Source organism: Sus scrofa, chromosome 4 (assembly GCF_000003025.6).
Source record: "Sus scrofa isolate TJ Tabasco breed Duroc chromosome 4, Sscrofa11.1, whole genome shotgun sequence".
Taxonomy (NCBI): domain Eukaryota; kingdom Metazoa; phylum Chordata; class Mammalia; order Artiodactyla; family Suidae; genus Sus; species Sus scrofa.
Window position 1 is genome coordinate 33,883,635 of NC_010446.5, and position 27,822 is coordinate 33,911,456.

General features: G+C 47.0%; 1 protein-coding gene across 1 annotated transcript in view; it reads right to left on the minus strand.

The window, feature by feature from the left end:
• BAALC (brain and acute leukemia, cytoplasmic) overlaps positions 10,606-27,822 on the minus strand; it is an 89,681-nt gene continuing 72,464 nt past the window's right edge. Inside the window, 2 exon segments of the mRNA NM_001129969.1 lie at positions 10,606-10,716; positions 24,607-24,773. Of these exon segments, the coding sequence (NP_001123441.1) occupies positions 10,606-10,716; positions 24,607-24,773 (278 nt within the window).

A 27,822-nucleotide genomic window follows, 5' to 3' on the forward strand; every position in this document is an offset into this window, starting at 1 on the left:
ACTGTAATCAGTTCCGTCTCCGGGGCCATCACCAGAAGAGAGTGTAGGTCATTGGTCTAGGAATAAAGTGATGAGCCTAAGTGTCCTGGGCTGCCTGGGACTTTCATGGTTTTAGCATTGAAAGTCTCACATCCTGGAACCCTTCAGTGTCACCCAATCCAGGGATTAGCCTTGGATTCTAATGGATTCTTTTGTGGATTAACTGTGAAAATTTGGGACACAGCTTTTCTGAACATATTTTCTCATATATAAAATGAGCAAAAGGGCTTATCTTCAAATATTCTCTCCCGAGGTGAACTCCTCCAGTTTAAATGCCATGTATTACCAATATGATGTTATGATCCACAGTAATAAATATATTTGGTCTTCATCCCTGTTCCCGGCACAGAGCTCCTAAAACCCTTGCAGTTTACCACGTGATGAGAGAACAGAAGGTTATGTTAATGAGATGACTTTTGGATCACTCCTAAGGATGAGGGCTTGTTGCCAGAGGAATCAATCACGTGATTAGAGAGCAGGATTTTCAGTCTCACCCCTTGATCTTCTGAGAGGGGAAGAGGGCTGGAGGCTGAGTTCAGTCACCAGCGGCCAATGATTTAATCAGTCAGGCCCATGCGATGAAGCTTCTGCAAAAACCTAAAGAATGGGGTTTGGAGAGCTTCCAGGAAGGTGAAGACATGGAGATATGGGGGTGGCCTGCTTGGAGAGGGCATGGAATCTCCGAGCCCTTTCCTCTCCCCTTCCTTATGTGTCTCTTCCGTCTGGCTGTTCCTGAGTTACATCCTTTTATAATAAACCAGTAATCTAGTCAATAAAATGTTTCCAAGTTCTGTGAGCTGTTCTAGCAAATTAACTGAACCCAAGGAGGGGGTGTGGGGAACCTCTGATCTATGGTGAATCTGTCAGAAGCACAGGTGACAACCTGGACTTTTGGTTGGTGTCTGAAGTGGTAGAGACGGTGGGGAGCAGGCGGGCAGGGAAGCCTTTATCTGTGAGATCCAACCCTACCTCCAAGGAGATGGTATCAGAATTGAGTTGAATCCACTCTATCTGCTTGGTCCCGAGGCATTCCCGTGTTTAAAAATTAGCCTTGACTTTCTTTAAGCAGCAGTAGGTGATCTGCTCCTTTTCTTTCCAAGTTCTCAAATAGAGCTGTTTTAGGAGAATCTCTTCTTTAAAAGGATTTAATTTTCTGTGCTTGTTCAAGCGATGTGCCTGAATATGCATATTCACTTAAGTCTCTCCTGGTTGTCACAGCCAGGGAGAAAACTGGGATGTCTTAGGTAGAACCAAACAGGTCTGCTTTGGGTCTTCAGGGAATACCAGATTTGCTCAATGTGCTGAAACCGGGCATTCTCCCTTCCTAGAGGAGAGCATCGCATCTTTGATACCAGCTGCTGGACAATTTTGGTGCAAAGGAAACCTGTAGAAAACCCAGGTCCATGGCTCACCACTCCACACACAGGACTCCTTGATGTCTGAAATCACATCTCACTTGCTAGTTAGCAATTTGGGGAAAACACCCTCCAGACAGCTTGCCAATGAAAGTTTGCTTAAGTTGAAAGGGATAGCATAGAGTTTCCAGAACCGAAACCCCATTAAGCAAGCTTTTGTCCTCTGTATTATTCTGCATCGGTGCTTCTGCCCAGAGCCAAGCACAGGCTCCTTAGGAAGATTTCTTGAAGAGGGTTGCAGACTTCACCCCCTGATGCCCAAGGTGCATGTGGTATTAGAGAAAAACTGCTTATCTTGGGGGTGGGGGAGGTATACTTGTGGTGCATAAGAAGAAACCAAAGCTTAAGTAAGGAGCTACCTCTCTGGTACGTTTACCCTTAAGGGCTGATTTTTTTTTTTTTTTTTGGCAACGCCCACAGCATGCAGAAGTTCCCTGGCCAGGGATCAAACCAGCACTGTTCAGCAGTGACAACTCTGAATCCTTAACCACTAGGCCATCTGGGAACTCTAAGCATTGATTTTTATATGCTAGATCTTGCCCAGGTCCTGGAAATTTCAAGGCTGGGTCACAGTTCAACAATAAGAAACAACCTTGTGTTTATTCTATGCTGGACACTGTGCTAAGTGCTTTACATAGACAGCCTGACTGCATCCTCCTGCTACCAGAAGTATCCTTAGTCCCATTCTATAAACAGGCAGACAGGAAACTGAGCAGGGTAAACGATCTACCTGAGTTCATAAGCCTGGTAAGGGTGAAACCAGGCTCCAAACCCAAGGAGTCTGATTTAAGACCCTCTCAGAGAGTTTGAGAGACACTAATTCCATGTGTGATATTCCAAGGCAGTGGTTCTCAATCCTAGGGGTACATGAGAACCCTCTTGAGAGCTTTGAAACAACCTTTTTTTTTTTTTTTTTAAATATGGTACTCGTTGCACTTCCTGGATTTGAGTGAGTGGTTCCTTTCCCATGTTAGGGAAGTTTTTGGCTATTATCTTTTGGAATCTTTTTTCTGTCCCCTTCTCCTTCTCTTCTCCTTTTGGCACCCCTATAATACGGATGTTGGTGCATTTAACGTTGTCCCAGAGTTCTCTGAGACTCTCTTTATTTCTTTTCAACCTTTTTTCTCTTTTCTGTTCCACATCAGTGATTTCCACTAGTCTGTTCTTCACCTCGCTTATTCATTCTTCTGCCTCCTGTGTTCTGCTGTTGGTTGCTTCTAATGAAATTTTTTTTTTTTTTTGTCTTTTTGTCTTTTTGTTGTTGTTGTTGCTATTTCTTGGGCCGCTCCCGCGGCACATGGAGGTTCCCAGGCTAGGGGTTGAATCGGAGCTGTAGCCACCGGCCTACGCCAGAGCCACAGCAACGCAGGATCCGAGCCGCATCTGCAACCTACACCACAGCTCACGGCAAAGCCGGATCATTAACCCACTGAGCAAGGGCAGGGACCGAACCCGCAACCTCATGGTTCCTAGTCGGATTCATTAACCACTGCACCACGATGGGAACTCCTAATGAATTTTTTATTTCAGTTATTGTATTTTGCATCTCTTCTTGTTTAAGTTTTGTACCTTGTATCTCTTTGCTCAGTGTTTCCTGTAAGTTTTCCATCTTTGCCTCCAGTTTATGTCCAATGTCTTGCATCATCTTCAGCATCAACAGTCTAAAGTCTTTTTCCTGGAGGCTGAGAATCTCCTCATCACTTAGCTGATTTTCTGGGGGGTTTTCTTTCTCCCTCATCTGAGTTATAGTTCTGTCTTTTCATTTTTATAGGTTTTTAGTGTGGTGACTTTTTTTTGCAGATAATAGAGTTGTAGCCTCTCTTACTTCTGGTGTCTGCCCCCCTTTGTGGCTGAAGTCGGTATGGGGGGCTTGCTGTGGGCTTCCTGATGGGAGGGGCTGATGCCTGCCCCCAGGTAGGTGAAGCTGATTCTAATTCCTCTGGTGGGTGGGGCTTTGTCTCTGGCTGGGATTAGAGGCAGCTGTGTGCCTGAGGGATCTTTAGGTAGCCTGTTTACTGAGGGGCGGGGCTGTGATCCCACCAGGATTATTGTTTCGCCTGGGGCTTCTCCACACTGACTGGTAGGGCCAGATTCTCCCAAAATAGCCACCTTCAGAGAAAGGCAGGCTACTGAATATTCCCAGCTTTGCTTCCAATGTCCTTCCCTCAGAACAAGCCACATTCACCCCTGTTTTCCCAGGATGGCCTCCTAGAACTGCAGTCAGGTTTGACCCAGATTCCTATGGAAACATTTTTTTTTTTTTTTTTTTTTTGGTCTTTTTGCCATTTCTTGGGCCACTCCCGCAGCACGTGAAGGTTCCCAAGCTAGGGGTCCAATCGGAGCCGTAGCCACCAGTCAATGCCAGAGCCACAGCAACGTGGGATCCGAGCCGTGTCTGCAACCTACACCACAGCTCACGGCAATGTCAGATCCTTAACCCACTGAGCAAGGCCAGGGATCAAACCCGAAACCTCATGGTTCCTAGTCAGATTCACTAACCACTGCGCCACGACGGGAACTCCCCTATGGAGACGTTGCTTTGTCCTGGGACCCAGTGCATGTGAAAGTCTGTGTGTGCCTTTTAAGAATGGGGTGTCCGTTTCCCCCAGACCCTGTGCACAAGCCCCACTGGCCTTCAATGCCAGATGCTCTGGGGCTCTTTCTCCCAGTGCCAGATCCCCACACATGGGAGATTGTTGTGGGGCTCGGAACTCTCACTCCTATAGGTGAGTCTCTGTGAACCAGTTAGTTTTCAGTCTATGGAGCTTCCCACCCCAGAGGTATGGGGTTGTTTATATCACGCAGTCGCCCCTCCTACCTGTTGATGTGGCCTCCTCTTTGTCTTCTGGAGTAGGATATCTTTTTGAAGGTTTCTGGTCCATTTGGGTGGAGATTTCTCAGCCTTTAGTTGTGAATTTTGTTGTTTTTAGGAGAGAAGTCGAGCTCCAGTCCTTCTGTTCTGCCATCTTACTCCCATCTCTCCAGCTTTGAAACATCTTAACATTCAGGTTACCCTCTAGGCCAGTTAAATCAGAATCTCTGAAGGCGGGACCAGGCCTGACAAGTTTTTAAAGCTCCCCAGGTGAGTCCAATGTGCAGCAATATTGCAAACCGTGGTGCTAAGCAGTCCTCTCTCCACCTGCTCAATTTGTGTTTAGAAAATAATTCTATTCCACTTCACCCCTTTCTACAAGGCTGCTCTCTGCACTGGCATGTCCTTTCTCTTTGGGGACCCAGCTAGCCCAGGCCTTTTCCTAGTCTGCAACAAAGAGGAAGAAGGGATTACTATGATAGCTATAATACCTAGGTTTGCCATACATTTTAGAAAGACCCTCAAATTTACTAGTAGTACCTTCAGAGGAATTTTAATATTGTGGCACAACTCAAAAGACGGCTACTGGGAGTTCCCCTCATGGCTCAGTGGTTAACGAATCCAACTGGGAACCACGAGGTTGCAGGTTCGATCCCTGGCCTTGCTCAGTGGGTTAAGCATCCGTTGTTGCCATGAGCCCTGTAGGTTGCAGATTCGTCTCGGATCCCATGTTGCTGTGGTTCTGGCATAGGCCGGCAGCCGCCAATTAGATCCCTAGCCTGGGAAACTCCGTGTGCCATGGGAGCAGCCCTAGAAAAGGCAAAAAGACAAAAAAAAAAAAAAAAAAAAAAAAAAAAAAGATGGCTACTGCCTTTGCTGCTGCCAAGAAAAAAAGGTTAAAAGAAACAAAGCTGAAATCCTACAGATTTGTAGCTAGGGCGCTGTCACTGATCCTGGCATTAACACAGACAACGTGGAGGTGCTGAGACACTGATGCTATAAAAAGGGCTGTGAAGTCATTTACCATCCATCATGACAGGAAGGAAATTAACACGTACTGAGCATTTACTGTGCAGTGGACAGAGCAGGGTTTTCACAGATGGGAAAACACAGGTCTGGATCCCAGCTCTGCTGCTTAGTAGCTAAGTGGCCTTCAACCTTTGAGTCTCCATTCCTTTTATCTGTAATGTGGGCCTGACTCGACTCACCTGGCAGGGCTGGTCTGTTGAGTACAAATCGTGTGTGTGTGTGTGTGTGTGTGTGTGTGTGTGTGTGTGTTGCACTGAGCACTGTACCTGGGACAGGGCCATAATTACCATCTGTGGCACACAGCATGTTACCTACATGTGTTATCTCACTTAACCCTCACAGCACACCCTCAAAAAGATGCTGTTGCCTCCACCGAGAGGCCCCCCCCCATTTGCCCCGGAGCGCAAAGCTGTTAGATGACAGGTTAGGATTTGTCTCGTGCACTGAAGCCTCTCTTCCCTACCCTTCCTGCCAGTCTGGCTGCAGCCCCTCCTTTCACAGCCATCGTATAGCTGATTTAGCTATTAGAACAAAGGGAGAGATTCTCTAGGTAATGAAATAAAATTTAAAAGGCGATCACATTTTTGGCCATCTCCCTGGAACATGGCAATGTTACAAAAAGGGCTATTGGGATCCGAAAGGGTGATAGAATTTACCCCTTTTCCTTTTAACATGGAGTTCTACCTGGAGGAGATCTAGCAAAGAAATTAAAACTGCAAAGGTGGGAGTTCCCATAGCAGCTCAGCAGAAACGAATTTGACGAGGATCCATGAGGACTCAGGTTCGACCCCTGGCCTCGCTCAGCGGGTTAAGGATCCACTAATTCCATTTGTGACAAGGCCTGACAAGTTTTTAAAACTTGCTGTGAGCTGTGGTGTGGGTCGCAGACGTGGCTCAGATCTGGCGTGGCTGTGGCTGTGGCATAGGCCAGAGGCTACAGCTCCAATTCGACCCCTAGCCTGGGAACCTCCATGTACCTCCAGAAGCTTCATTGTGTCAGAAGGTGAGAGATGGCAAAGAATAAAAGAGACTTGGTCCCTGCCCTCCTGGAGCTGGTGTTCCAGTGGCAGACACAGACAATAACATATAAAGAAATCAATGACCATGAGTATTTAAGTGGGGATGAATGCTGAAAAGAAAGTTAACAGGAGAATAGATTGGAGGGAGGCAGCAGTGGAAGCAGGGACCAGTGAGGAGGCCACTGTGCAGCCCTAGGGACAGATGGAAGGAACAGAGTAATGGTTGTAAAGAGAGATGTGGATGGATGCTGAGTACATTTTGGAAACAGAAACAGTAAGATTTGCTCATGGATTCGATGTGGGAAATGAAGGGGAGGGAGCAATCAGTGTGATTCCCGAGGGGTTTTTTGTTTGATCCACAGGATTCTTGGTAAAATTGTATAAGACAAGGTGAGAAAAAAAATTTTTTTTTTTTTGGTAGGGCCAGGGGTCCCCTCACCTGGGTTATATTTCCCAGTCTCCCTGCCTGTGAGTTTCTGTACTTCTTCAGCAATATTTAATTCTCCTTAAATCACTTCAAATCATTCCCTAAAACCATTCTCCATGGAAGACCAGTGTCAGAAGGAATGAATACTTCATGCTCTTGGGAATATGGAACAAGAAGATTCTGACATGGTCAGAACTTCCATATGCGGGGATGAGGCTCTAAAGAGCAAGAAGAAAGAAAAACAGGGTCTAGCATGTACAGTCCTAGGCTCACAGTGGAATTCGGGGCCCAGGGGAATTAGGGACCCAGGCTTCTCCTAGCTTGTTGCTCATGTGACATGTCTTCCAGTCCCAAGGTCACCTCATGACCCTGGGACTGCTGTGGCTCCAGCGATTATCTCCTCATTCCAGGAAGCAGGAAGGAGAAAGAAAGGGTCTGGTTAGAAGGCACTTTATAAGACCATTTCCTGGAAGCTTCCAATCTTCACTCATTTTGTTGGCCAGAACTTAATCATGCGGTTAATCCTAACTTTCAAGGAAGCTAGAAAGTATAACCTTTATTCTAGGTGGGCATGTGCCCAGCTAAGAAAGACGATGAGCATGGATTGTGGAGTTCTAAACTCTGGAGTCTCTGCCAGAGTTGACTTTTTCTGGGAAATTCCCAGGTTTTAATACCGTGACAGCCAAACCAGCACACCTGCCATCTGGTTCAGCCAAGCTGACAGTTTTGCTTAGGGGAGCAAATATGGACGGGATGCATTTCTGTGCCATGTGGGGGCAGCCAGTGAGTGGGCTGGTGAGTTAGCAGGGCCTAGACAGGGGGTGTAGGCAGATGTGGGTTCAGATGGCCTGAGAGGTGGGGGCAGGCGGGGCAGGGGGGAGAGAAAGCCGGGAAAGGATGCTGAGGCTCAGTCCTTGGGCTGAGCACCCAAGGAGGGCGCAGCTGCTTGCAGAAGTGGCTGCCCTGGCTCTATCACCTTTAGGTCTCAGCAGCTCTTCTGCGGGGGAACTCTTTCACTCTCCTCTGAATCCCAAAGTCTCTCCTCTCTCCAACCTTCATGGAGATGCCCTCTCATGCTAGGTGGGGGTCACCCTCTCTGAGGGATAAAGGAGCCTGGCTAGACCCAAACGCCCCAGGAGCTCACCAGCCCTCTCTTGTCACTGCAGTCACCCTCTGAGGCTTGTGCTCAGCTGCATCTCAGCTCCGTGACAGTTCCCCTGCAAATGAGACTCCCACCTATGCTAGATGCTCCTGCCCAGAAAGGCCTCATATTGTATGGCAGAAAAAGCACTGGAGGAGTTAAGAATCCAACGTTGTCACAGCAGCAGCTTGGGAAGCTACTGTGGGTTGGGGTTGATCCCTGGCTTGGGAACTTTTTCATGCCATGGGCTTGGCCAAAAAAAAAAAAAAAAAAAAAAAAAAAAGAAAAAAAAGAAAGAAAGAAAGAAAAAGAAAAAGCACTGGATTTGCAGGCAAATATCCCTCACTTGAGTCCCTACTTACTGGCTGAGTGAACCATAAATACTTTTTAAACTGTAAATGGGGGCTAGTAGTGTTCTCCTTACCTATTTCACAAGGCTTTTTGGAAGATTCACAAGTATCACTTATGTAAAAGCCCCCTTTGTTTAAAAGAAAAAAAAAATCTGAGCAGCTCTACATACAAATGTAAGGTGTCAGTAAAGAGTCTCTGTAATTGTCCATGTGTTTGCAATTGATGACTTTATTGACACACACTTTGCCAGAGAAAGTGTTAGGCTAATAGAACAATAAGAATCAGTTCCTGTATCATACACACATGAAAAAGTTGTCCGATGAGTTTCCAGTAACAAGGTTTACTTTCTGGTCCTGGGGACATCCAGATCATTCTGGACAGGAGAAACCCAGCTGTGCCCTTCATTTCCTTCTCCTCCAAAGTGAGCAATTGTTTCTATGTCAAACGGAGACACTGTCTCAAGCTGATAAATTCCAAACCACACGAAGCACTTACGTGATGCAAAAACAAGGTTGTAAAGAGAAATGAGGCTTAGCCTGCGGCTGGCAGCACAGTGACTGGTGAAGAAACACAGCACAAAAGCACCATGCACCGTGCCCGTGCTCCGGGACAGTGAGCCCTTGAACTCGCAGGACAAATGCCGAATTTCGGCAGGTGGTAGCTCCTGCTGAGTAATGCCAGAGGGGTCATGGGCATCACAGGTTTTGCTTTATTATTTTTAAAAGTCCTGGAACATGAAGTTCCCTAAAAGCCCTTTTTCAAAGAATCACAAAATGGAAAAGGTTTGGGAAAACCATACTTTTGTGTATGGTAAAGTCTTAGTGATGAGAACACCTAGATCTGGAGTTTAGGACAGAAACCCATCCTGAGAATAAAAGTGAGAATACACTGCAGAGCAATTCACACCACACACCTCGTCAGCATCTAAGCCAATCTCCTCGTTATTAAGTTCACCGTCAGATTCAGGATACAAAGCCGTGCCTGGCCGGACTCCAAACCTCTCAGCCTCTGCACGGTGCCCGATGCAGGACTGGCATTTAATGTTTAATGAAAAAACAGGCAATCCACCTAAGGAAAGAGGATGGATGGACAGACGGACACGACCTGCCTGTGTTTGAGGAATAACAGAGTTGGCAGATAGGGACACCACATGTCTCGAGTTTTCAACCTGCCTGTGTCAATTCTCTGGACCCTGTTAGATAAACACACACCATCAGACTGCCTAGTTCTGCTAAATGTGGAGTTTATTAGTATGATTGGGTACAACTTTAGTCCTCCCTCTCCCAATCCCAGGCACGTTAAGAGTCCTCTAAAAATCATGCTACATTACTTTGGAGGAAAATACTTCTACCTTTACATGTTTAAAGAAATGCTAGAAAATCCTATCAAAATTGGTTATTTATTTACTTATTTTTTCCCGTCTCAGCTGCCTGATTTTTAACACACTGCATGGCGATCTGATGTTCCCGTGAACACACACCCACCAGGTACCGGCTTCTTAAATCGATTCCTTTGCAGACACCAAATGACACAGTCCTGGGTGTGCAAGGAGAGGCTAAAAGAAAGCCGACACGTTTCAGATTTTCTCCCTCTTGTGAGCAGTGGCCGGTCTTTGATTAACAATTGCAAATGGCCTGAATGGAGAGAAAAAACGCTCAGCACAAGGAAAGGAAGTGGAAAGCTGGAGAAACACAATGTCTGCAGAGCCGCAAGGGCGTCCGAGGTTGGATGCATTGCCCGTGACTGTGATGCTATGATTCAGAGGCTGACATGGACCCTGGCCTGGGCCAGGAGGGTGAAGGTGGAGGAGAGAGACGTGGGTGTGGCTGTATCCCAGAGAGGCCCCAGCACACGCCATGGGTGTCAGTGGGGTCAGTGTGTATAAAATTGGACCTGAATCCATCTCAGACTGGGCTAAGGAAACAAGAATAACAACGTTTTCCTGTTTTCTTGATTTCTCATACATGAGGGTTTAGAACTGGGTGGAAGCCAACTTGTAACTGAACACAGTACACTTTGTGTTGATGGTATTTTAAAAAGAAAGAAAGAATAAGCTTGCCCGACCCAGCACACACTACGGCAGCAGGTGGTTTTAGCTCACCACGTTTCCATCAGACCAGACTGTCCGAGCGCAAGAGGCAAACTGAACGCACATTTGCAGTTTAATACCCTATGGGAGTGCTCTGCCGATATGTTTACACGATAAACAGGAGGCTGCCAATGCTCAGGCAGCGGTGCTGCCGGGTAAGACAGGGTCTCACAGGCATTCCGCAGTGTTCCCATGCAGCAAGGGCCACCCGCTTCTTCAAAGTTCCTCGATAGGATCCAGGATGCGAAGGGCACCAAAGAAGTCCATCTGGCCCTCAGCTCTCCTAGTTGATGCATTTCTTTGTGATTCTTTGATTTCTGTCCACCTGTCGGATGCTTTCTGTGACATTAATGGTGACTTCTTTTGCAGATGTCCGCTTAGCGTCCCTTTTAGCCTGTTAAAAAGTTTAACACGATGAGTTAAGTTACTAGGAAATGTGCAAAGGTCCTAACATTTGCATTAACCTCGAGTTTTTTTTCATGTGCGAGCGCACACACACACACACACACACACACACACACACACACACGGAGAATGATCCGCAAGGACACAGGTATATATACTCCTTTTCATAGACTGCTCACTCTGTAGAAGGTCTCATACCAACCTAGTGTAGAGCTTGATATAAGAAATGCTCAGTAAAGCACTTTTGAATGAATAAATGAATGAATTAGCGAAGGTCCATCAAAGGCCAATGTGGGAGTTCCCGTCGTGGCGCAGTGGTTAACGAATCCGACTAGGAACCATAAGGTTGCGGGTTCGGTCCCTGCCCTTGCTCAGTGGGTTAAGGATCCGGCGTTGCCGTGAGCTGTGGTGTAGGTTGCAGACGCGGCTCGGATCCCGCGTTGCTGTGGCTCTGGTGTAGGCTAGTGGCTACAGCTCCGATTCAACCCCTGGCCTGGGAACCTCCATATGCCACGGGAGCTGCCCAAGAAATAGCAACAACAACAACAACAAAAAAAAGACAAGACAAAAAAAAAAAAAAAAAAAAAAAAAAAAAAAAAAAAAAAAAGGCCACTGTGAGAGGTTTCACAGCTGGCTTTGGCCAGAGTGGCTAAGGGTTTGAGTTCTGGATTCAGAATGACTTTGGTTTGAATACTAATTATATGACTTCACTGTGGGCAAGTTTTTTCTAACCTCTCTAACCCTTAGATGAGTTTCCTCATCTGTAAGATGGATGATAATAATAGTACCTAACTCATAAGGTTATTGTAAGGATTAAATAAGGTAATGCCTGTCACTAAATAAAAATAAAAAAAAAGACTTGATAAATATAAGCAAAAAGTAGGATAGATAGTGGTTCTTCAACTCACTTCTTTTTGCAATTAAAAAAAAGTGTTTGCTTTTTAGGGCCACACCCGTGGCATATGGAAGTTCCCAGGCTAGGGGTCAAATCAGAGCTACAGCTGCTGGCCTACACCCCAGCCACAGCAACATGAGATCCAAGCCAGGTCTAGGACCTACACCATAGCTCATGGCAATGCCAGATCCTTAACCCACTGAGCAAGGCCAGGGATCGAACCTGAATCCTCATGGATCCTAGTCACATTTGTTTCCATTGTGCCACAACGGGAACTCCTCAATTTTTTTTATTGAATGAAAGAGTCTTTAAATTCTACAGTGCTTTACAATTTCCCAAAGTTTAACACGCACGATTATCTGTAACCCTGTAATAACCCTTTTATCCCTTAACTGTATATTGCCCCCTCCCCACTGGTAATCATTAGTTTATTCTCTATATCTGTAGATTATCCACTTCTTTTTAAAAATGTTATTTTTTTTTTTTCTTTTTACGGCCACACCTGTGGCATATGGAAGTTCCTGGGCCAGGGGTCAAGTTGGAGTTGCAGCTGCAGCCTACATCACAGTCACGGCAACACCGGATCTGAGCCACATCTTCGACCTATGCTGCAACTTGTGGTAATGCCAGATCCTTAACCCACTGAGCGAGGCCAGGGATCGAACCTACATCCTCACAGAGACAACATCAGGTCCTTAACTCGCTGAGCCACAACAGGAACTCCGATTATCCACTTCTAAGTGAAGACACACCAATGGTAAAAGTCCAGCATTCATATTAGATACTAAAGCACTGATTAAACTGTAGGTTCTTTGAGCACATGTGCACAGCTCTCCCAGTCCCCCTCAAGTGAAGACAATTTTAACCAGTTGGGGCAATTCTGTGTCCAATTCCCTCAGTGATCGTGTGCCTGGAGGGAGCATAATATGGGCCTCGGGAGCTTTCTCCGTCGTGGATGGACAGAGAAGTGTGCCACCCTATCCCCACTCCAGGAAGGGCCCCTGTTTTTATTTGGCTGGTGCATCTGTCCCTCTGCTGCTGTAAGTTTTGGCTGCTAGTCACCCACAGCCACGCCCTTCTTTCAGGACTTGCCCCCATCTTTCCTGTTGTGGCTCAGTGGGTTAAGAATAGGACACAGTTTTGGGTTCGATCCCTGGCCTTGCTCAGTGGGTTAAGGATCCGGTGTTGCTGCAAGCTGTGGCGTAGGTTGAAGATGCGGCTCGAATCTGGCATTGCTGTGGCTGGCAGCTGCTATTCCAATTTGGCCCCTAGCCTGGAAATTTCCATATGCTGTAGGTGCGGCCCTAAAAAGAAAAGAAAAAAAAAGCATTGCCCTCACCTGACTGGAGCCACCTCATCCAGAAGTACAAGAGGTTATACCCTAATTCCTAGAGACAGCCCAGAGCCCATGCCTGATTACTGAGAATACAAAAGCTTTTCCTTTTGCCTTAAGGGGGTATGAGTGTATGATGCCTTTCACACTCCACAGCTCCTGTGGGATCAGGCTGAGTCGACCCTACAGCTGTTTTCAGCTGAGCTCACGTACCTGCTGAACTCGGCCCTCTGTCCCACTCTGCTAACCCGCGACCTTAAGGGTTTCCCCTGAGACTACTCTTTCACTCACTGATTTGCACAAGAACCCTCATCCCAGGCTCTATCGCTAGGGAATCGGACCTAAGATAATACTCTACGGGTAATCTGAGGCACTTTGAATACTATGTCTCTTTAGCCTTAACCATTGATTTCATGAGATAGGACTGGTGGTTCTCCTCTTCAGGGTCCCAGTGCCTAGCATAATCAATCTGAGACATAGTAGGGCCTCAGCTGAGCTTTGGTTGAGTAACTGGATGAAGGAGCAAATAAACACACCGCATGTGTGAATGTACCTTTGCTTCACCCATCAGTAGCTAATGTTTAGGCAGAGTCAGTCTTCTCCAAGCCTGAACTGGCACTAGGACCTAGCAGTGACTTGTATGTGTTTATTTTTCCCTAAAAGCAGAGATCCTAAAGAAAAGTGTGGCAATGCTGAGGCTAGCTCCAGCTGCTTTCCATTTCGGGTGTTGGTGTATAAAAGCTTTGGGCCGTGGACTAGAGACACAGAGGACTCATTTGAAACGTGCCAAGTTGAAGGCTGCCTTCCCCTCAAACCGGTGGGCAGTAAGAGAGCTTTCCAGCTGGAAATGTAAACTTTCCGAACTGCATCACTGCTTTTCTTTAGAATTACTGGCAAGATTTCACAAAAAGTTATTCAGGATTCCACGCAGAAAATGTTCTGCTCTATGTCTGAACCCGCCTTCTGAAGCTTAAAAATCTGAGCTAAGATTTAATAGTTGGATGATTCGTGATTTTTCAGCTTGTTTAAGAATCAAAAGCTACAAAACAGTTATTCCCAGAAGAGTCACAGAATATATACAGTTTGCATCTCAAGCACAGTGTGGCAATTTCTTAAATCTGTGTATCAAAAGCCTGACTGTACAGAGCTTTGGGGCCAGATGGACCTGGATTTGGCACAAGGCTCTGCCATTAGTGAGCTGTTCGTGACATTGCTTTAACCTCTGAATCTCAGTCCCCTTACCTGAAAGGGGAGAAATAAATGCCTACTTCTTAGGATTTTTTTTCTGGAGAGAACGAACCATGTCACTTAGCATTAAGAGGGTAATCCAACTTCTCCTTGTTTGCCCAAGTGTCCCATTTTCAAACAGAAAGTCCCACATTCTGGGAACCAACCTCAGGCCCCTGCAAGCACCAGGGCAGTTAGTCAGCCCAATTATAGAGCTCTGGACATTAATGCTATTTGTAAAATGATGTCAGTCAAACATAACAAATTTAAATTGAAAACCTTATTCTACTGAAACTATGACTACTTCTAAACACCAACAATAATAATAACGCCACAAGACCCGCATTTGCATAAAGAACAAACTGGAGTTCTGTACTCTAATGATGGGTACCACCGCCAAAGCCACTTCCAAACAATGAAACTGTATTTAATTTGGCTAATTAAACAATCAGAACAACACCACACTGACTTGGAAGCATTTTATTTATTTAGTTAGTTCGTTTTTTCTAGGGCCACTCCCTCGGCATATGGAAGTTCCCAGGCTAGGGGTCTAATCAGAGCTGTAGCTGCCAGCCTACACCACAGGATCCGAGCCACATCTGCAACCTACACCACAGCTCATGGCAACGTCAGATCCTTAACCCACTGAGCAAGGCCATGGATAGAACCCACAACCTCATGGTTCCTAGTCGGATTCGTTAACCACTGAGCCATGACAGGAACTCCTGGAAGCATTTTATAAATGAGAAACTTCTGAGTCTAAGGCCTCAGAGGCACACCCCCTACCCCTTTTAAAGCAGCACGACAATCCAGGAGGTCGGGAGTTGCTGAAATCTAGTTTCAATTTGAAGTCTCAGATTTGAAGCCCAAATGAGAAAAAGACGATGGCCCCCTTTTTCTCCAGGAAGAAGTTCCAAGAAGTAAGTCGCTTTGCCCTCCTATGAGAAAAGTTCCTGTTGTGGCTCAGAGGGTTCAGAACCTGACTAGTATCCATGAGGGTGAGGGTTTGATCTCTGGCCTCACTCATTAGGTTAAGGGTCTGGGGCTGCCATGAGCTGTGGTGTAGGTCACAGATGCGGCTCGGATCTGGCATTGCTGTGGCTGTGGTGTAGGCTGGCAGCTGCAACTCCAATTCAAACCCTAGCCTGGGAACCTCCATGTGCCATGGGTGTGGCCCTTAAAAAAAAAAAAAAAAAAGGAAAGACAGTACCACTTGACCATTTGTATCTCAGGGACTGTGACACTTTGTATGACACAGATATTTCCCCCTCTGATGCGGTTTTCAGCCAGCCAGCCCTTGTAATTGAACACCCAACCCTCTTCATTTAACGACAGGAGAAGAAAATGTGTCCTTAGTGCAATTACTGGCTTTAAAAAAAAAAAAAAGATCTTACGGTTCTCAACCCAATGATGAGAAGAACTTATTGGCACCTTTTTCCTTTGCAGCTGTCTGCTAATTCAATCCTTCCTTCACTTCGAAAATCCTTGTTTTGTGGGTTTTATCACCACTGACTCTTGTTAATGGGCCAAATTCTTGTTTCTCACCCAGTTTTACAGCTTTTCTATTCTTCCCTTGCCTCATTTTAATTTCTGCAAGTTCAGAATTACAGATTTTAGTCCTCTTGATACTGCGTCTTTAATTAAGTCATTTATTGGCTGCCATTTCTCAAGGGTAACTAGACTGACGGTGATAACTTCCTGGCAGATGGACCTGCTCCTCTTGGGGCTCAGAAGTCGACAACCCAGCTCATTCCCAGAAGGAGGCCTGGACTCCAGAGGGCAGCTAAGTCAGCTCAGCCTTTTCTCACTTTCCCCCGAAACGGAAATAGAAATGTTCTCTGCTTGACTTTGATGCCAGAAATATACCCAACACGGGGCTGTGCCAACCTTTCCACAGTTCCTTGCAGACAATGAAAAAAAACCAGGCTTACTGAAGATCATGATTTATTAGACATCAATTTTCTGTATGACTAGTATTTAAAAAATCTTTTTATTAAAGTATAGTTGACGTACAATGTTGTGCCAATTTCTGCTGTACAGCAAAGTGACTCAGTTATACATATAAATACATTCTTTCTTTTTTTTTTGCTTTTTAGGGATGCAGCTGTGGCATATAGAAGTTCCCAGGCTAGGGGCTGCATCAGAGCTGCAGCTGCCGGCCTATGCTACAGCCACAGCAACCCCAGATCCCAGCTATGTCTGCGACCTACACCACTGCTCACAGCAACGCTGGATCCTTGGCCCACTGAGAGAGGTCAGAGGTCAAACCTGCATCCTCATGGATACTAGTTGGGTTCATTACCGCTGAGCCACAACGGAACGCACAGCTCATTATTATTATTATTATTATTATTATTATTATTTGTCTTTTTGCCATTTCTAGGGCTGTTCCCATAGCACATGGAGGTTCCCAGGCTAGGGGTCCAATTGGAGCTGTAGCCGCCAGCCGATGCCAGAACCACAGCAACGCGGGATCCGAGCCGCATCTGCGACCTACACCACAGCTCATGGCAACACCGGCTCCTTAACTCACTGAGCAAGGCCAGGGATCAAACCCGAAACCTCATGGTTCCTGCTCGGATTCGTTAACCACTGAGCCATGACGGGAACTCCACATCTCATTATTTCTTAGGGAGCGTTGCAGGGATTTTCCAACCAGACACACCCTGGGCCATCTTATTCCCGCTGTACTTTCTTCTTGGCCTTTAACCAGAGTTTGGATTCTACGTTTAATTCCTTGTTTGTTTGCTTATTTTTATACCTTCATCAGATTAAAACTTCGAGGAGGTAGGATCCCAGTCTGTTGTAGTATCCCCAGCATCTTAGTGCTTATCACATCATAGCTGTCTGACAAATAATTTGATAAAGAACATGGAGTTCACATCCTGGCTCAGTGGTTAAAGAATCCGACTAGGAACCATGAGGTTGCGGGTTCAATCCCTGGCCTCGCTCAGTGGGTTAAGAATCTGGCGTCGCCCTGAGGAGTGGTGTAGGTTGCAGATGAGGCTCGGATCCCAAATTGCTATGACTGTGGTGTAGGCCGGTGGCTACAACTCTGATTTGACCCCTAGCTCGGGAACCTCCATATGCCGCAGGAAGCGGCCCTAGAAAAGGCAAAAAGACAAAAAAAAACATGTGTGTGAAGATACATCCTCAAAGGAAAAGACCCCTGGGAACAGAACCTGTTTGCATGGCCCTGCCTAAACGTCCTAGAACTTTCCTACAGGATTTCAATCATGCTCATTATTGACTGTTTCTTGCCCCATCCCTGAGAGACCCGGGTATGTTGCTCATTCGCTGTTCCCTTTGAGGCAGCTGAAGTCACTCAGGCTAAAGCCATCTGTCCAAGGCCAATGTCAACAGAGGTGGTGAGTTGAACTACAGATGGTGGGAGGCTGGATGCGGGCTTCGGGTCTCACCTCCAGCCTCCCACAGCTGCCAGCGCTCACACTAAATTCTCCACCATTTTGCTTCAGGTCATGGGAAGGAAGATCATGCAGTCTGGAGGCAGAGAGACCTGGGCTTGAATACCAACACAGCCCAATCACTGCTCCTTGTGCCAAGCTGGCCAGATACCTAACCTTCCCGAGCCAGTTTGCCCAGCCGGGGAATGATGCTACTTACCACTTAGAGTGGTGAGCGGTGGGGACGATGCCATATATTTCTTGTGTCTAGCTCACAGTAGACACTCTGATGATGTTAGTTCCTTCCTCTCCTTCTTCCCAAAAGATTAAAGTCTGAGACTCATCAGCTGCAACTCAAGACGTTTTTTTTTCTCTTCAGCCAAGTCCCATGAGAAGGAGACACAATAACAGCCGTCTAGCTGCTTCCGAATTCCGTGAACTTATTTGCTGCTGCTTCACTGGCATGAATTGGGGTCATTCAGGAAACTGTGATCTTAGCAACTTCACAAGGGCCAGGATGCTCGTCTCCAAAGGGAGGGATCAGATCACGCCTCGGCAAAACTCTCAGGAACTCCCCAAGCCTAAAGCAAATCCTGTGCAGACCACAGTGCCCTGGGCTAGCTCAGTCGAACTCAGGCTAGGGGTTTTTTATTTATTAGGTATCAAATGCCAAAAGGAGTGGATGCTTTTCAACTTAAACCTCAGACAGTGCAAACACTAGGAGGGCAGTAAAACCTGATTTAGAAAAGCAATTCGGCTCCAGGAAAACAATCATCAATCATATGACGGGGTACTGGATGGGGAAGAGGGTGCGGTGCTGGGGAAAACCTTTCTAATCCGAATTAGATTAGAATCAACACTTCACAAGTACATCCTAGGTGCAAACCCCAGAAGCAGGCTCAGGCAGCCAGGGAGGAATGCAAGAACAAGAAGGTCTCTGCCTGAGTCTTCCAATTGAATTTTTTTTTTTTTCCCACTTAGATGACTAGTGAGTCTTGCAATTGTTTTGTTTGTTTGTTTTGGGTTTTCTTTTTCTTGTTCAGCGGAACATGCAGCATCTGGAAGTTCCCAGGCCAGGGATCAAATTGGAGCCAGAGCTACCACCTTCGCCATAGCTGCAGCAACACTGGATCCTTAACCCACTGTACCAGGCTGGGGATCAAACCGGTGCCTCCACAGAGACAAGCCAGATCATTAACCCATGGCACCCACTCCGAGTCTTGCAATTCTTCATCCACATAAGGTAACAGCTGCTATTGAGATGCACTGTGGAAATCACTATACACACACCCACACCCACACACACACACCCCTATGCTGCTACACTGCTTCCTTTTCCCAGGCTCAAACTAGCATATGCAGCCAAGTATCCTTCTAAAAGGTCTCCCTCTCTGGTTGTCCCCAATGATTTCTTTGTTCTCTCTCCTTTTCACATCATGTTTTTGTTTTTTTCTAGGAAAACTCTCCTCTTGAATCTCATTTCACCAGCAGCCAGGAGAAATTTAGGCTGGTCCCTTCCTCCCTCCTGGATCAGGCCTCTCTGGTCACATCTCTGAGGCCTCACCTCCCTCTCCCGGTTGGCACCAAGCACCAAGCCTTGCCAACAATCAAACACTGGGGTGGGGGAGGGGCAGCAGGAGGAGGGGCAGCAGGAGGAAGGGGCTCCTGAGCTGAGCATCAGTCCAGGCACTGGCTAATTTCTTTAGCGCAGTCTGGCCACTTTGCCAAGAATAATAAGGCAACTCAAAAAAGATGCAGCTTCTGGGGAATTCCTGTCATGGCTCAGTGGTTAAGGAATCTGACTAGGAACCATGAGGTTGCCATTCCATCCCTGGCTTCGCTCAGTGGGTTAAGGATCCAGCCTTGCCGTGAGCTGTGGTGTAGGTCAAAGACGTGGCTCAGACCCTACGTTGCTGTGGCTCTGGTGTAGGCTGGCGGCTACAGCTCCAATTAGACCCCTAGCCTGGGAACCTCCATATGCCTCGGGTGCGGCCCTAGAAAAAGACAAAAAAAAAAAAAAAGATGCAGCTTCTGAGGACGTGAAGGCTCGTGGGAGGCCAGTCCAGAGCTACATCCACATCCACTTTTGTGCCTGAGCTGGGTTCTTGAGGAGGCAGCTCTGGAGGAGAAAAACAAGACTTCTAAGCCTGAAGAGATGGCACGTTCTGAAGAGGTGGCACATTCAGGTCAGAGAGTAAACATCTGGAGGTGGCCCAGAATTCCTGAGCAAATAATTAGCAGGAGAGAATCCGCTTGAGCTGTTTGTTGAGCTCAGGGAAGGAGAGGGTGGGGAGGAGACAGTCAGTGATTTATCAGAGGCTGTGCAGCCAAAAAGGTCCCGAGTGACTGGAGCGAATCAATGTTTAACAGAGAAAGGGAGAGAGCGCCCCACTGAGACAGTTGCAACTTGTGAAAGATCATTTTTTCTGCCGGTTAGCACCTATGAACACCAGGCATGAGACCGAGGCCAGAAGGAACTGAAAGAGGGAGGATGTGGTTTGTTTGGTGGGACCCGGAGTGGGGAAGGGCTCTGAACACAAGCTGCTGTCGCTCATAGCCATTAGCGACATCAGTTGCCCCTCTTGGCCCTTAGAAAGCGATCTGTGGGATCACATCTATGTTGCTTTTTTAATTTTATTTTTATTTTTGTTTTTTTTTTTTAATGGCTGCTCCTGCAGCATATGGAAGTTCCCAGGCTAGGGGTTGAACTGGAGCTGTAGCTGCCAGTCTACACCACAGCCACAGCCACAACCATGCAGGACCCGAGCCGCATCTGCAACCTACACCACAGCTCACGGCAACGACGGATCCTTAAGTCACTAAGCAAGGCCAGGGATTATACCCCCATCCTCATGGATGCTAGTCAGGTTCTCAACTCCCTGAGCCACAACAGGAACTCCCTTTTATTTTATTTTTTTTCACATCTATGTTAAGTCCACTGGTTGTTACCCCCACAAGTGGCCTTTTATTTCCATCACAGCACCATTTCAAATCTATAAGACTTTGTTCATTTATTCTGTAGTATCTGACTTCCCCACACTCAGCACCACTAAAACTGGCAGCTGCTTCAGAGCAAAGGGCATGTGTGCCCGTCCTACTCGTGGATCCTTGGCCTTAGAACAGTGCCAGATGGCGCTCAGTTGACAAACATAGATGAATGAATCCAAAGAGTGCTTACAGGAACTGATGAGGAAAATTTCCAGGCCCAGAAAGGATGGCCTTCAACAAATTCGCTTTGCAATCTAAATGGGAACACTGTGTAGACATGTGCATGAAGATGCACGCTTCATGAAAAGGTTCTTCTAGAGAAGGAAGGCTTAAAAAAAATTACAAAAGTGCCAAGGAACTGTCAAACAGTGGCCTGATGATGTCCAGGCAATGCTGTGAAGTATTAACAGGTCATTTTGGAGGAGCTAAGGAAGAGTGGATACTGCCTGCGTCAGACACAGAAAACACAGGAAGCATTAGCCTGGATATGAGACAAGCTGGGAAGAGACAGTATATAGAAAGCCCTGGAGAGAACAGGAAGAAAATTCTTTTCTTGGGGCAGATTCTTGGCAGCCGAGCCCCAAGTTGGTACGAGATGGCTCTGCTGACAGAAACTATAACCAGAGGTAGACCAGCGGATCCCTTAGGCAGCAAACCTTTGCTTTTGAGGAAGTCAGGGCGCCCAGTGGCTGGTGAGGTCCCAGCAAGTCCACTGATGCATTTCAGCAATGATCTCAAATCGTACAACTGAAGCTATCTGCTCCCTGATCTTATTTTGGAAATACTTGCAACACAGCATTGTTCATTGAATTGTGAAAACAAAAGCTGTGACGTTGGCTTATCAGTGTGTGCCATCTGCGGGCCCCCCCCCCCCGCCCCCGTGCTGTGTTGGTCAGGTGTGTGTGCTTCTCACTCCCTTGCAGCTCGGTTTCTACTGTGGCTAAAGCTCTAGAGGGGCCAGCTCCTCTGGCTCCCTTTTAAGACTACCACACAAGCCCCCAGGTATGTTCATGGGTGCTGTGGGAGGGCTTTCCTGAGCCACCTCTGAGTCTCCCATCTCATCCGTGAACTGCAGACAACAATCCTAATATCGCAGAGTCATTATGAGGATTAGATGAGTTAATACAACGAGTGCTTAGCAGCCTACACCACACCTAAGGGCCTAAGAAAGACAGGACTGAGCACAATTTACTGGCCTTACATTCCTACGGTCCATAACTGGAACCATCTGCTGCTGGTTAGTGTGTAAAGTCGTGTAACCACTTTGGCAGTAACTATTAAAGTCAAACATATCCCCATCCTGTGCGGCAGGAATTCTACTCCTGGGTACACACCCCTGAGAAGTGAATGTCCACCAAAGGACAGTCACAAGAATGGCCACAGCTATGCTGTTCAGAACAGCCCTGAACTGGAAACAACCCAAATGTCCTTCAAGGCGAATGGTTGCATTGCGGTGTATTCATTTAGTGGAATACACATAACGATGCGAATGAGAAAATTTTTGCAACCCACAACATCATGGCTGATTCTCACCAGCATAATGTTGAACAAAAGACGCCAGACACGAAAGAGTGCACACGGCATGATTCCATTTATCAAGGTCAAAAATAAAATACACTGGTCGCTAATGCTAGATGTCAGAAGACTGGTTATGTTGTGGGGGGTGGACAGTGACTGGCACATCCCAGTCACTGCAGTGAGGGGCACAAGGGGGATTTTTGGAGTATTGACACTGTCCTGTGTCTCCTCATGGAAGATGTTACATGGGTGTGTCACTTTATTAAAATTCATTGCACTTATGACTGATTTGTACATTTTTCTAGGTGTACATTATATGTGGTAGGCTGTCCCTAATCCTTTGCTGTCTCTCCACTGGGGACAGAGGGCATTTCCTTGTCCTGTTGATGCTGGGCTTGTCCATGTGAATTTGGCTAAGAGGAGGTTAGATGGTAGGATGTGAGCAGAGACAGGAAATATGCTTGAGTAGTTTGGCTTTGCACTCTTGGGTTTCTGCCACACCCATGAGAATATACCTCCCAGAGCTGTGGCTTTTTTAGTCTGATTCCCAGAATAATACTCATGGAACAGACTGCGCTAGACCTGGAGCCTGAAGCCTGGAGCCTGAGGTCAGGTCTAGCCATTCCAGTTGCAGCTGATTGTGATGAAAAAAAGATTGTTGCTTTAAGCCGCTGAATGTTGATTTGCTTTGTTATGCAGCATTATTGTGGCAATAGCTGACTAATACATCATTCTTTGACAAAAAAGTACTTTAAGATCTCTGTGCTCCACTTTTCTAAGAGTCACCTATTTCAAATTTTTTTTTGTCTTTTTTTGTCCTTTTAGGGCCACACCCATGGCATATGGAGGTTCCCAATAGGGGTCCAATTGAAGCTGTAGCCGCCGGCCTACACCACAGCCACAGCAATGCCAGATCCAAGCCGCATCTTCGACCTACACCACAGCTCACAGCAACGCTAGATGCTTAACCCCTGAGCAAGGCCAGGGACCGAACCCGCAACCTCGTGGTTCCTAGTCGGATTCATTTCTGCTGTGCCATGACAGGAACTCCAGCTGAACACAATTTTAAAGTGATGGATGATGGAGGTGAGGCGGTGCATGCCAGGCAAAACTGCTTCCTCACACCCATGGCGCATCTTGGCTTAAAGGGTGAGGGCACAAGTGTGGGGAGGAGGCCAGGGAACACAAGTCAGGGTCTGCACTAGAACAGTGACTGAGCTTTGAAGTGTAGTTCTGTGGGGCCCAAACTGCCTTGGGAGATGGCAGTGATGCTTGGCCTCCAGAAGGCTAGCTTATGCGAGGACAAAGCAGGCAGTATAGGACCCAGGAAGGCCACAGCTGCCCTCAGATCTACACCCACCTGTGACTTTGTGTCTGAAGGGCCACCATCAGGGTTTACTTTAATTGGATTTTGGTGCTGTGTGCCTCACCAGCCCCTGTTAAGCCTGATTGTCTTTCTCACAGCACTTTTCAGTTTACAAAGAGCAGGCCCACCTGTTCTCTCATCCTGGTGTTATTTCCATGGTGTGCATAAGGAACCTGAGACTCTGGGAGATGGAATGATTCCTGCAAGGCCACTGAGTTAATGAGCGTTAGAGCTGAATTTGCAACAGGTTTCCCGACCAAAGCTTAGCGAGCTAACACACAGGTGCAGGGCAAGAATTCCATCATGAGCTAACCTAGCTGGATCCTGAGAAAACAGATGGTGTTGGCCCGAGGGATCCGACAAGGGAGAGGGGGGGAAATGGGGTGGGAGGGCTGGGTAAGCAGTAGCCTTTGAAGGGGGGATGGGACATGGGGAGAAGGAGGAAGCAAGAGGGAGGAGCGGAGTGGGGAGAGGAAGAGACTGAAGATCCCCGCACTGGTCTCCCGAGGACCCTGGTCCCCTCGGGAGGAGTCAGAGGCAGCAGAAGGAGCACGTCCCAAAAACAGCTCAGAGAAAAGAATTGCAATGGATGCAGGCTAAGTCCAAGGACTCCATGTAGCCCCGCCTCATCCCCAACAGCAACAGCGTGGGGGTGATGCTGCCACCACTTTCTGCAAACGAGAGCTCCCCTTTGGGGAGCCTCCCACTGGCCGCCTGGTTGAAGGGGGTGAGGCAGAATGCCAGGCCTGTCTCCTACCACCCCCTTCTTCTCTCCCCTTCCCAGCCAACCCCTGAGACTGCCTGACCGGAGACTAGTTCCTGTCACCAGAAGAGTCCTCACTATCAAGACGGTGAGAGCTGCGACAGCAAAGGAGACCCTTGAACTAAGCCGCATTTCAACAAACACACACTTCCTTCAGAGCACAAATATCAAGGACCATTTCCGCCGATTCAACAAAACACAGCCACCCTCAAGGCGGGGGGTGGGGGGACCATTTTCTTTGCAACCAAATGCACAGGGGTGGGTGGAGACATTCCCCTGCAAGGGGAGCCCTCACCACCCCTTCCCTGGGTGCAGCTTGGCTCTGCCCTGAAGCAAGCTGCTCCCACGTCTCAGGTCCCAAGTCTGTTCTGTTTCTGTGACCTACCTCTGTAGTCCGGAGGCCATTCTGTTTCTGGGTCAGGGGGCCTGAGCTGAGGCTCTGGGGATTCGGGCACTGGGTCCCACAGCTCATCTTCTTCTCTGGGTTGGATGTTCCACCTGGGGCTGTAGACCGGGGCACACCATTGGCAGACACGCCATCTTCCAGCACACCTGGGGGAGGGGAACAGAGGGTGGTACTAGTCTTGCACGAGGCAGTTACTGCCAACAATCCCTAAGCGTGTGGGAAAATGAGGGCACAAAAGAAGAAATACAAATCGTCCAGAAATCCCACCATGCAGAGCTACCATTGCACATGCATTTCTTATTACAAAATATACTTTAAAATAATTTTGTAACCCAAATTTGTAGTTAATAGTTCATCCCTGACATTTTTCCATGCCCGTATACATTCTGCTATATTATTTTTTACACACTTAGTCTGTCGCTGTATGGATGTGTTACCACTGATTTAATCAATCCCCTTTAATTGGGTATTTGCTTTTACTTTTTCATATTAAAGGTCACTGTGATGAAACCCCCTGGGGGTTAAAGCTTCCTTCCTTCCTTTCCTTTGTCTTTTTAGGGCCACACCTGGGGCATATGGAAATTCCCAGGTTAGGGATCGAATCAGAACTGTAGCTGCCAGCCTACACCACAGCCATCACAACACTGGATCCAAGCCACGTTTGCAGACTATACCATGGCTCATGGCAACGCCAGATTCTTACCCACTGAGTGAGGCCAGGGATCAAAACGTCATCCTCATGGATACTACTTGGGTTCGTTACCACTGAGCCATGATGGGAATTCCAAGCTTTATTCTTAATTATTTCCTTAGGATGAATTCCTAGAAGTGGGATTACCGGTTAGAAGGTTAGACATCATTTTTTCCGTAGCTCCGTCTCAAGGTGTTGGAGTGAGTATGTGTTCCTCCCATGAAATGCCAAGACCTGACAGAATGAATCTGAAATACAGCCTCACTGCAAAGCAAGAGGAGGACGACAGTGAGGAACTCATGGGGAAAGCGGATCTGATTGAAAAGATAAAAGGGCACCCGGAGAGCCTGAAGGGGAGACCGTGTCGGGGCCAAGAAGCTGGCAGAGGCTCCATGGCGGCCACAGGGAGGCCAGGCAGCCAGGTAGGTTGGTCCTTCTACTCCCCGCACTGAGGCCAGTCAACAAGGATGGAGCAGTCTTTGGGAGTGAGATATTGTGATACAAAAAGAAATATATATTATGTCTCTGTCCCCAGGTCCTGACATGGAGCTCCTAAAACCCTTGTAATTTCCTGAGTGACAGGGGTGATGGCAGCATCTTTTGTTAAAACATTTAGTCTCTGCTCACCCTTCATGACACAGAGCTCCTAAAGTCTGGGATTTATTGAGTGATGGGAGTGACAGAAGCACTGTTCGTTCTAACAAAGCAGCCCCCTAGACAGCTTCAGGATGGGGGCACCTTGCCAGAAAGACCTAACCTTGCGTAGGAGGCTGGAAATGTCAGCCCTACCTTCCACAGGGAGCCGAACTGGAGATTGAGTTGGTAATTGATGATGCCTACGTGATGAAACCTCCATTAAAAACCCCTAAGTGGGAGTTGCCGTCGTGGTACAGTGGTTAACAAATCCGACTAGGAACCATGAGGTTGCGGGTTCGATCCCTGGCCTCACTCAGTGGGTTAAGGATCTGGCGTTGCCGTGAGCTGTGGTGTAGGTCGCAGACGTGGCTCGGATCCCGCTTTGCTGTGGCTCTGGTGTAGGCCGGTGGCTATAGCTCTGATTCGACCCCTAGCCTGGGAACCTCCACATGCCGTGGGAAGCGGCCCTAGAAAAGGCAAAAAGACAAATAAATAAATAGATAAGTAAAGAGCGATGTAGTGATCTGGAAGAGCAAACCAAGGAATTCACCTGGAAGAGGTAAGTGAATGTGTGAAAAACATGTTAAGAAACACAAAAGAAATCCAGAAATTGCAACCATAATGGAACAGGAGCTCCAAAATGAAGAAGCAGAGAAAACTGAAGGGAACCAATATTCACAAAAGTTAAAAAAAATATTGCTCAGAACTGAAGACAGACATGAAATCTCAAATTGAAATTGTCTACCATGTGCTGGCAGGACAGATAAAAAGAAAATGCAACACAGACAGATCTTAGTGAAATTTCAGAATATCACTGATAACAAGGAAAGCTTCGGAAGAGGAAAAAAAAATCAAGAATGAGACTGACGTCTGACTTTTCATCAGCAGCTAATGCATGTAAGGAACTATATACAACAATGTCTTCAAGATTTCAAAGGATATACACTTTTTCTTTCTTTTTCGGCCACCCCACAGCATGCAGAGTTGCCAGGCCAGGGGTGGAATCTGGAGTTGTGACTTATGTAACAACTGCAGCAACATGGGATCCTTAACCCTCATTATTGGGCCAGGGGATCGAACCCATCACTGCACACTGACCATTTGCTTCACCAGCAGGAACTCCCAAAGGATATGCACACATTTAAAGGCTTTTGCAATTTATTACGATTAACCTCTAAAAACCTTTTTCCAAGCACCCTATTGCCCTTCTGCCAATAATATATGAAATGGCAATACTCCCTACACCCTTACAAAAACTGGATGTTTTCTTTGTTTCTTTCTTTTTTTTTTTTTTTTGGTCTTTCCTAGGGCCATACTTGCACATGGAGATTCCTAGGCTAGAGGTCTAATTGGAGCTACAGCTGCCACCCTACACCAGAGCCGCAGCAACATCAGATCCAAGCTGCATCTTCGACCTACACCACAGCTCACCGCAACACGGGATCCTTAACCCACTTAGCGAGGCCAGGGATTGAACCTGCATCCTCGTGGATGCTAGTCAGATTCGTTAACCACTACTCCAAGATGGGAACTCCACTTTTTTGTTTCTTATCTTTACCAACTTAAGAAGCAAAATAAAGTATCTCATTGCTTGGATTTTCTTTCTTGATTTCCTAGAGATATTATATTATTTGTGGGCCTCCTGGCTAATTGTGTGTATGGTGGCAGGTAGCCTATACCCACAGGAAGTTCCCGGGCCAAGGATCTAACCCGCCCCACAGCTGTAACCAGACCCACAGCACTGACAATGCCAGATCCTTAACCTGCTGAGCCACGGGGGAACTCCTGGGTATATTTTTTTTCATTTTCAAGTCATGTGCCTATCTTACGTTTAGGGTGTTGGCTTGGGTTTGTTTTCAGTCAATCTT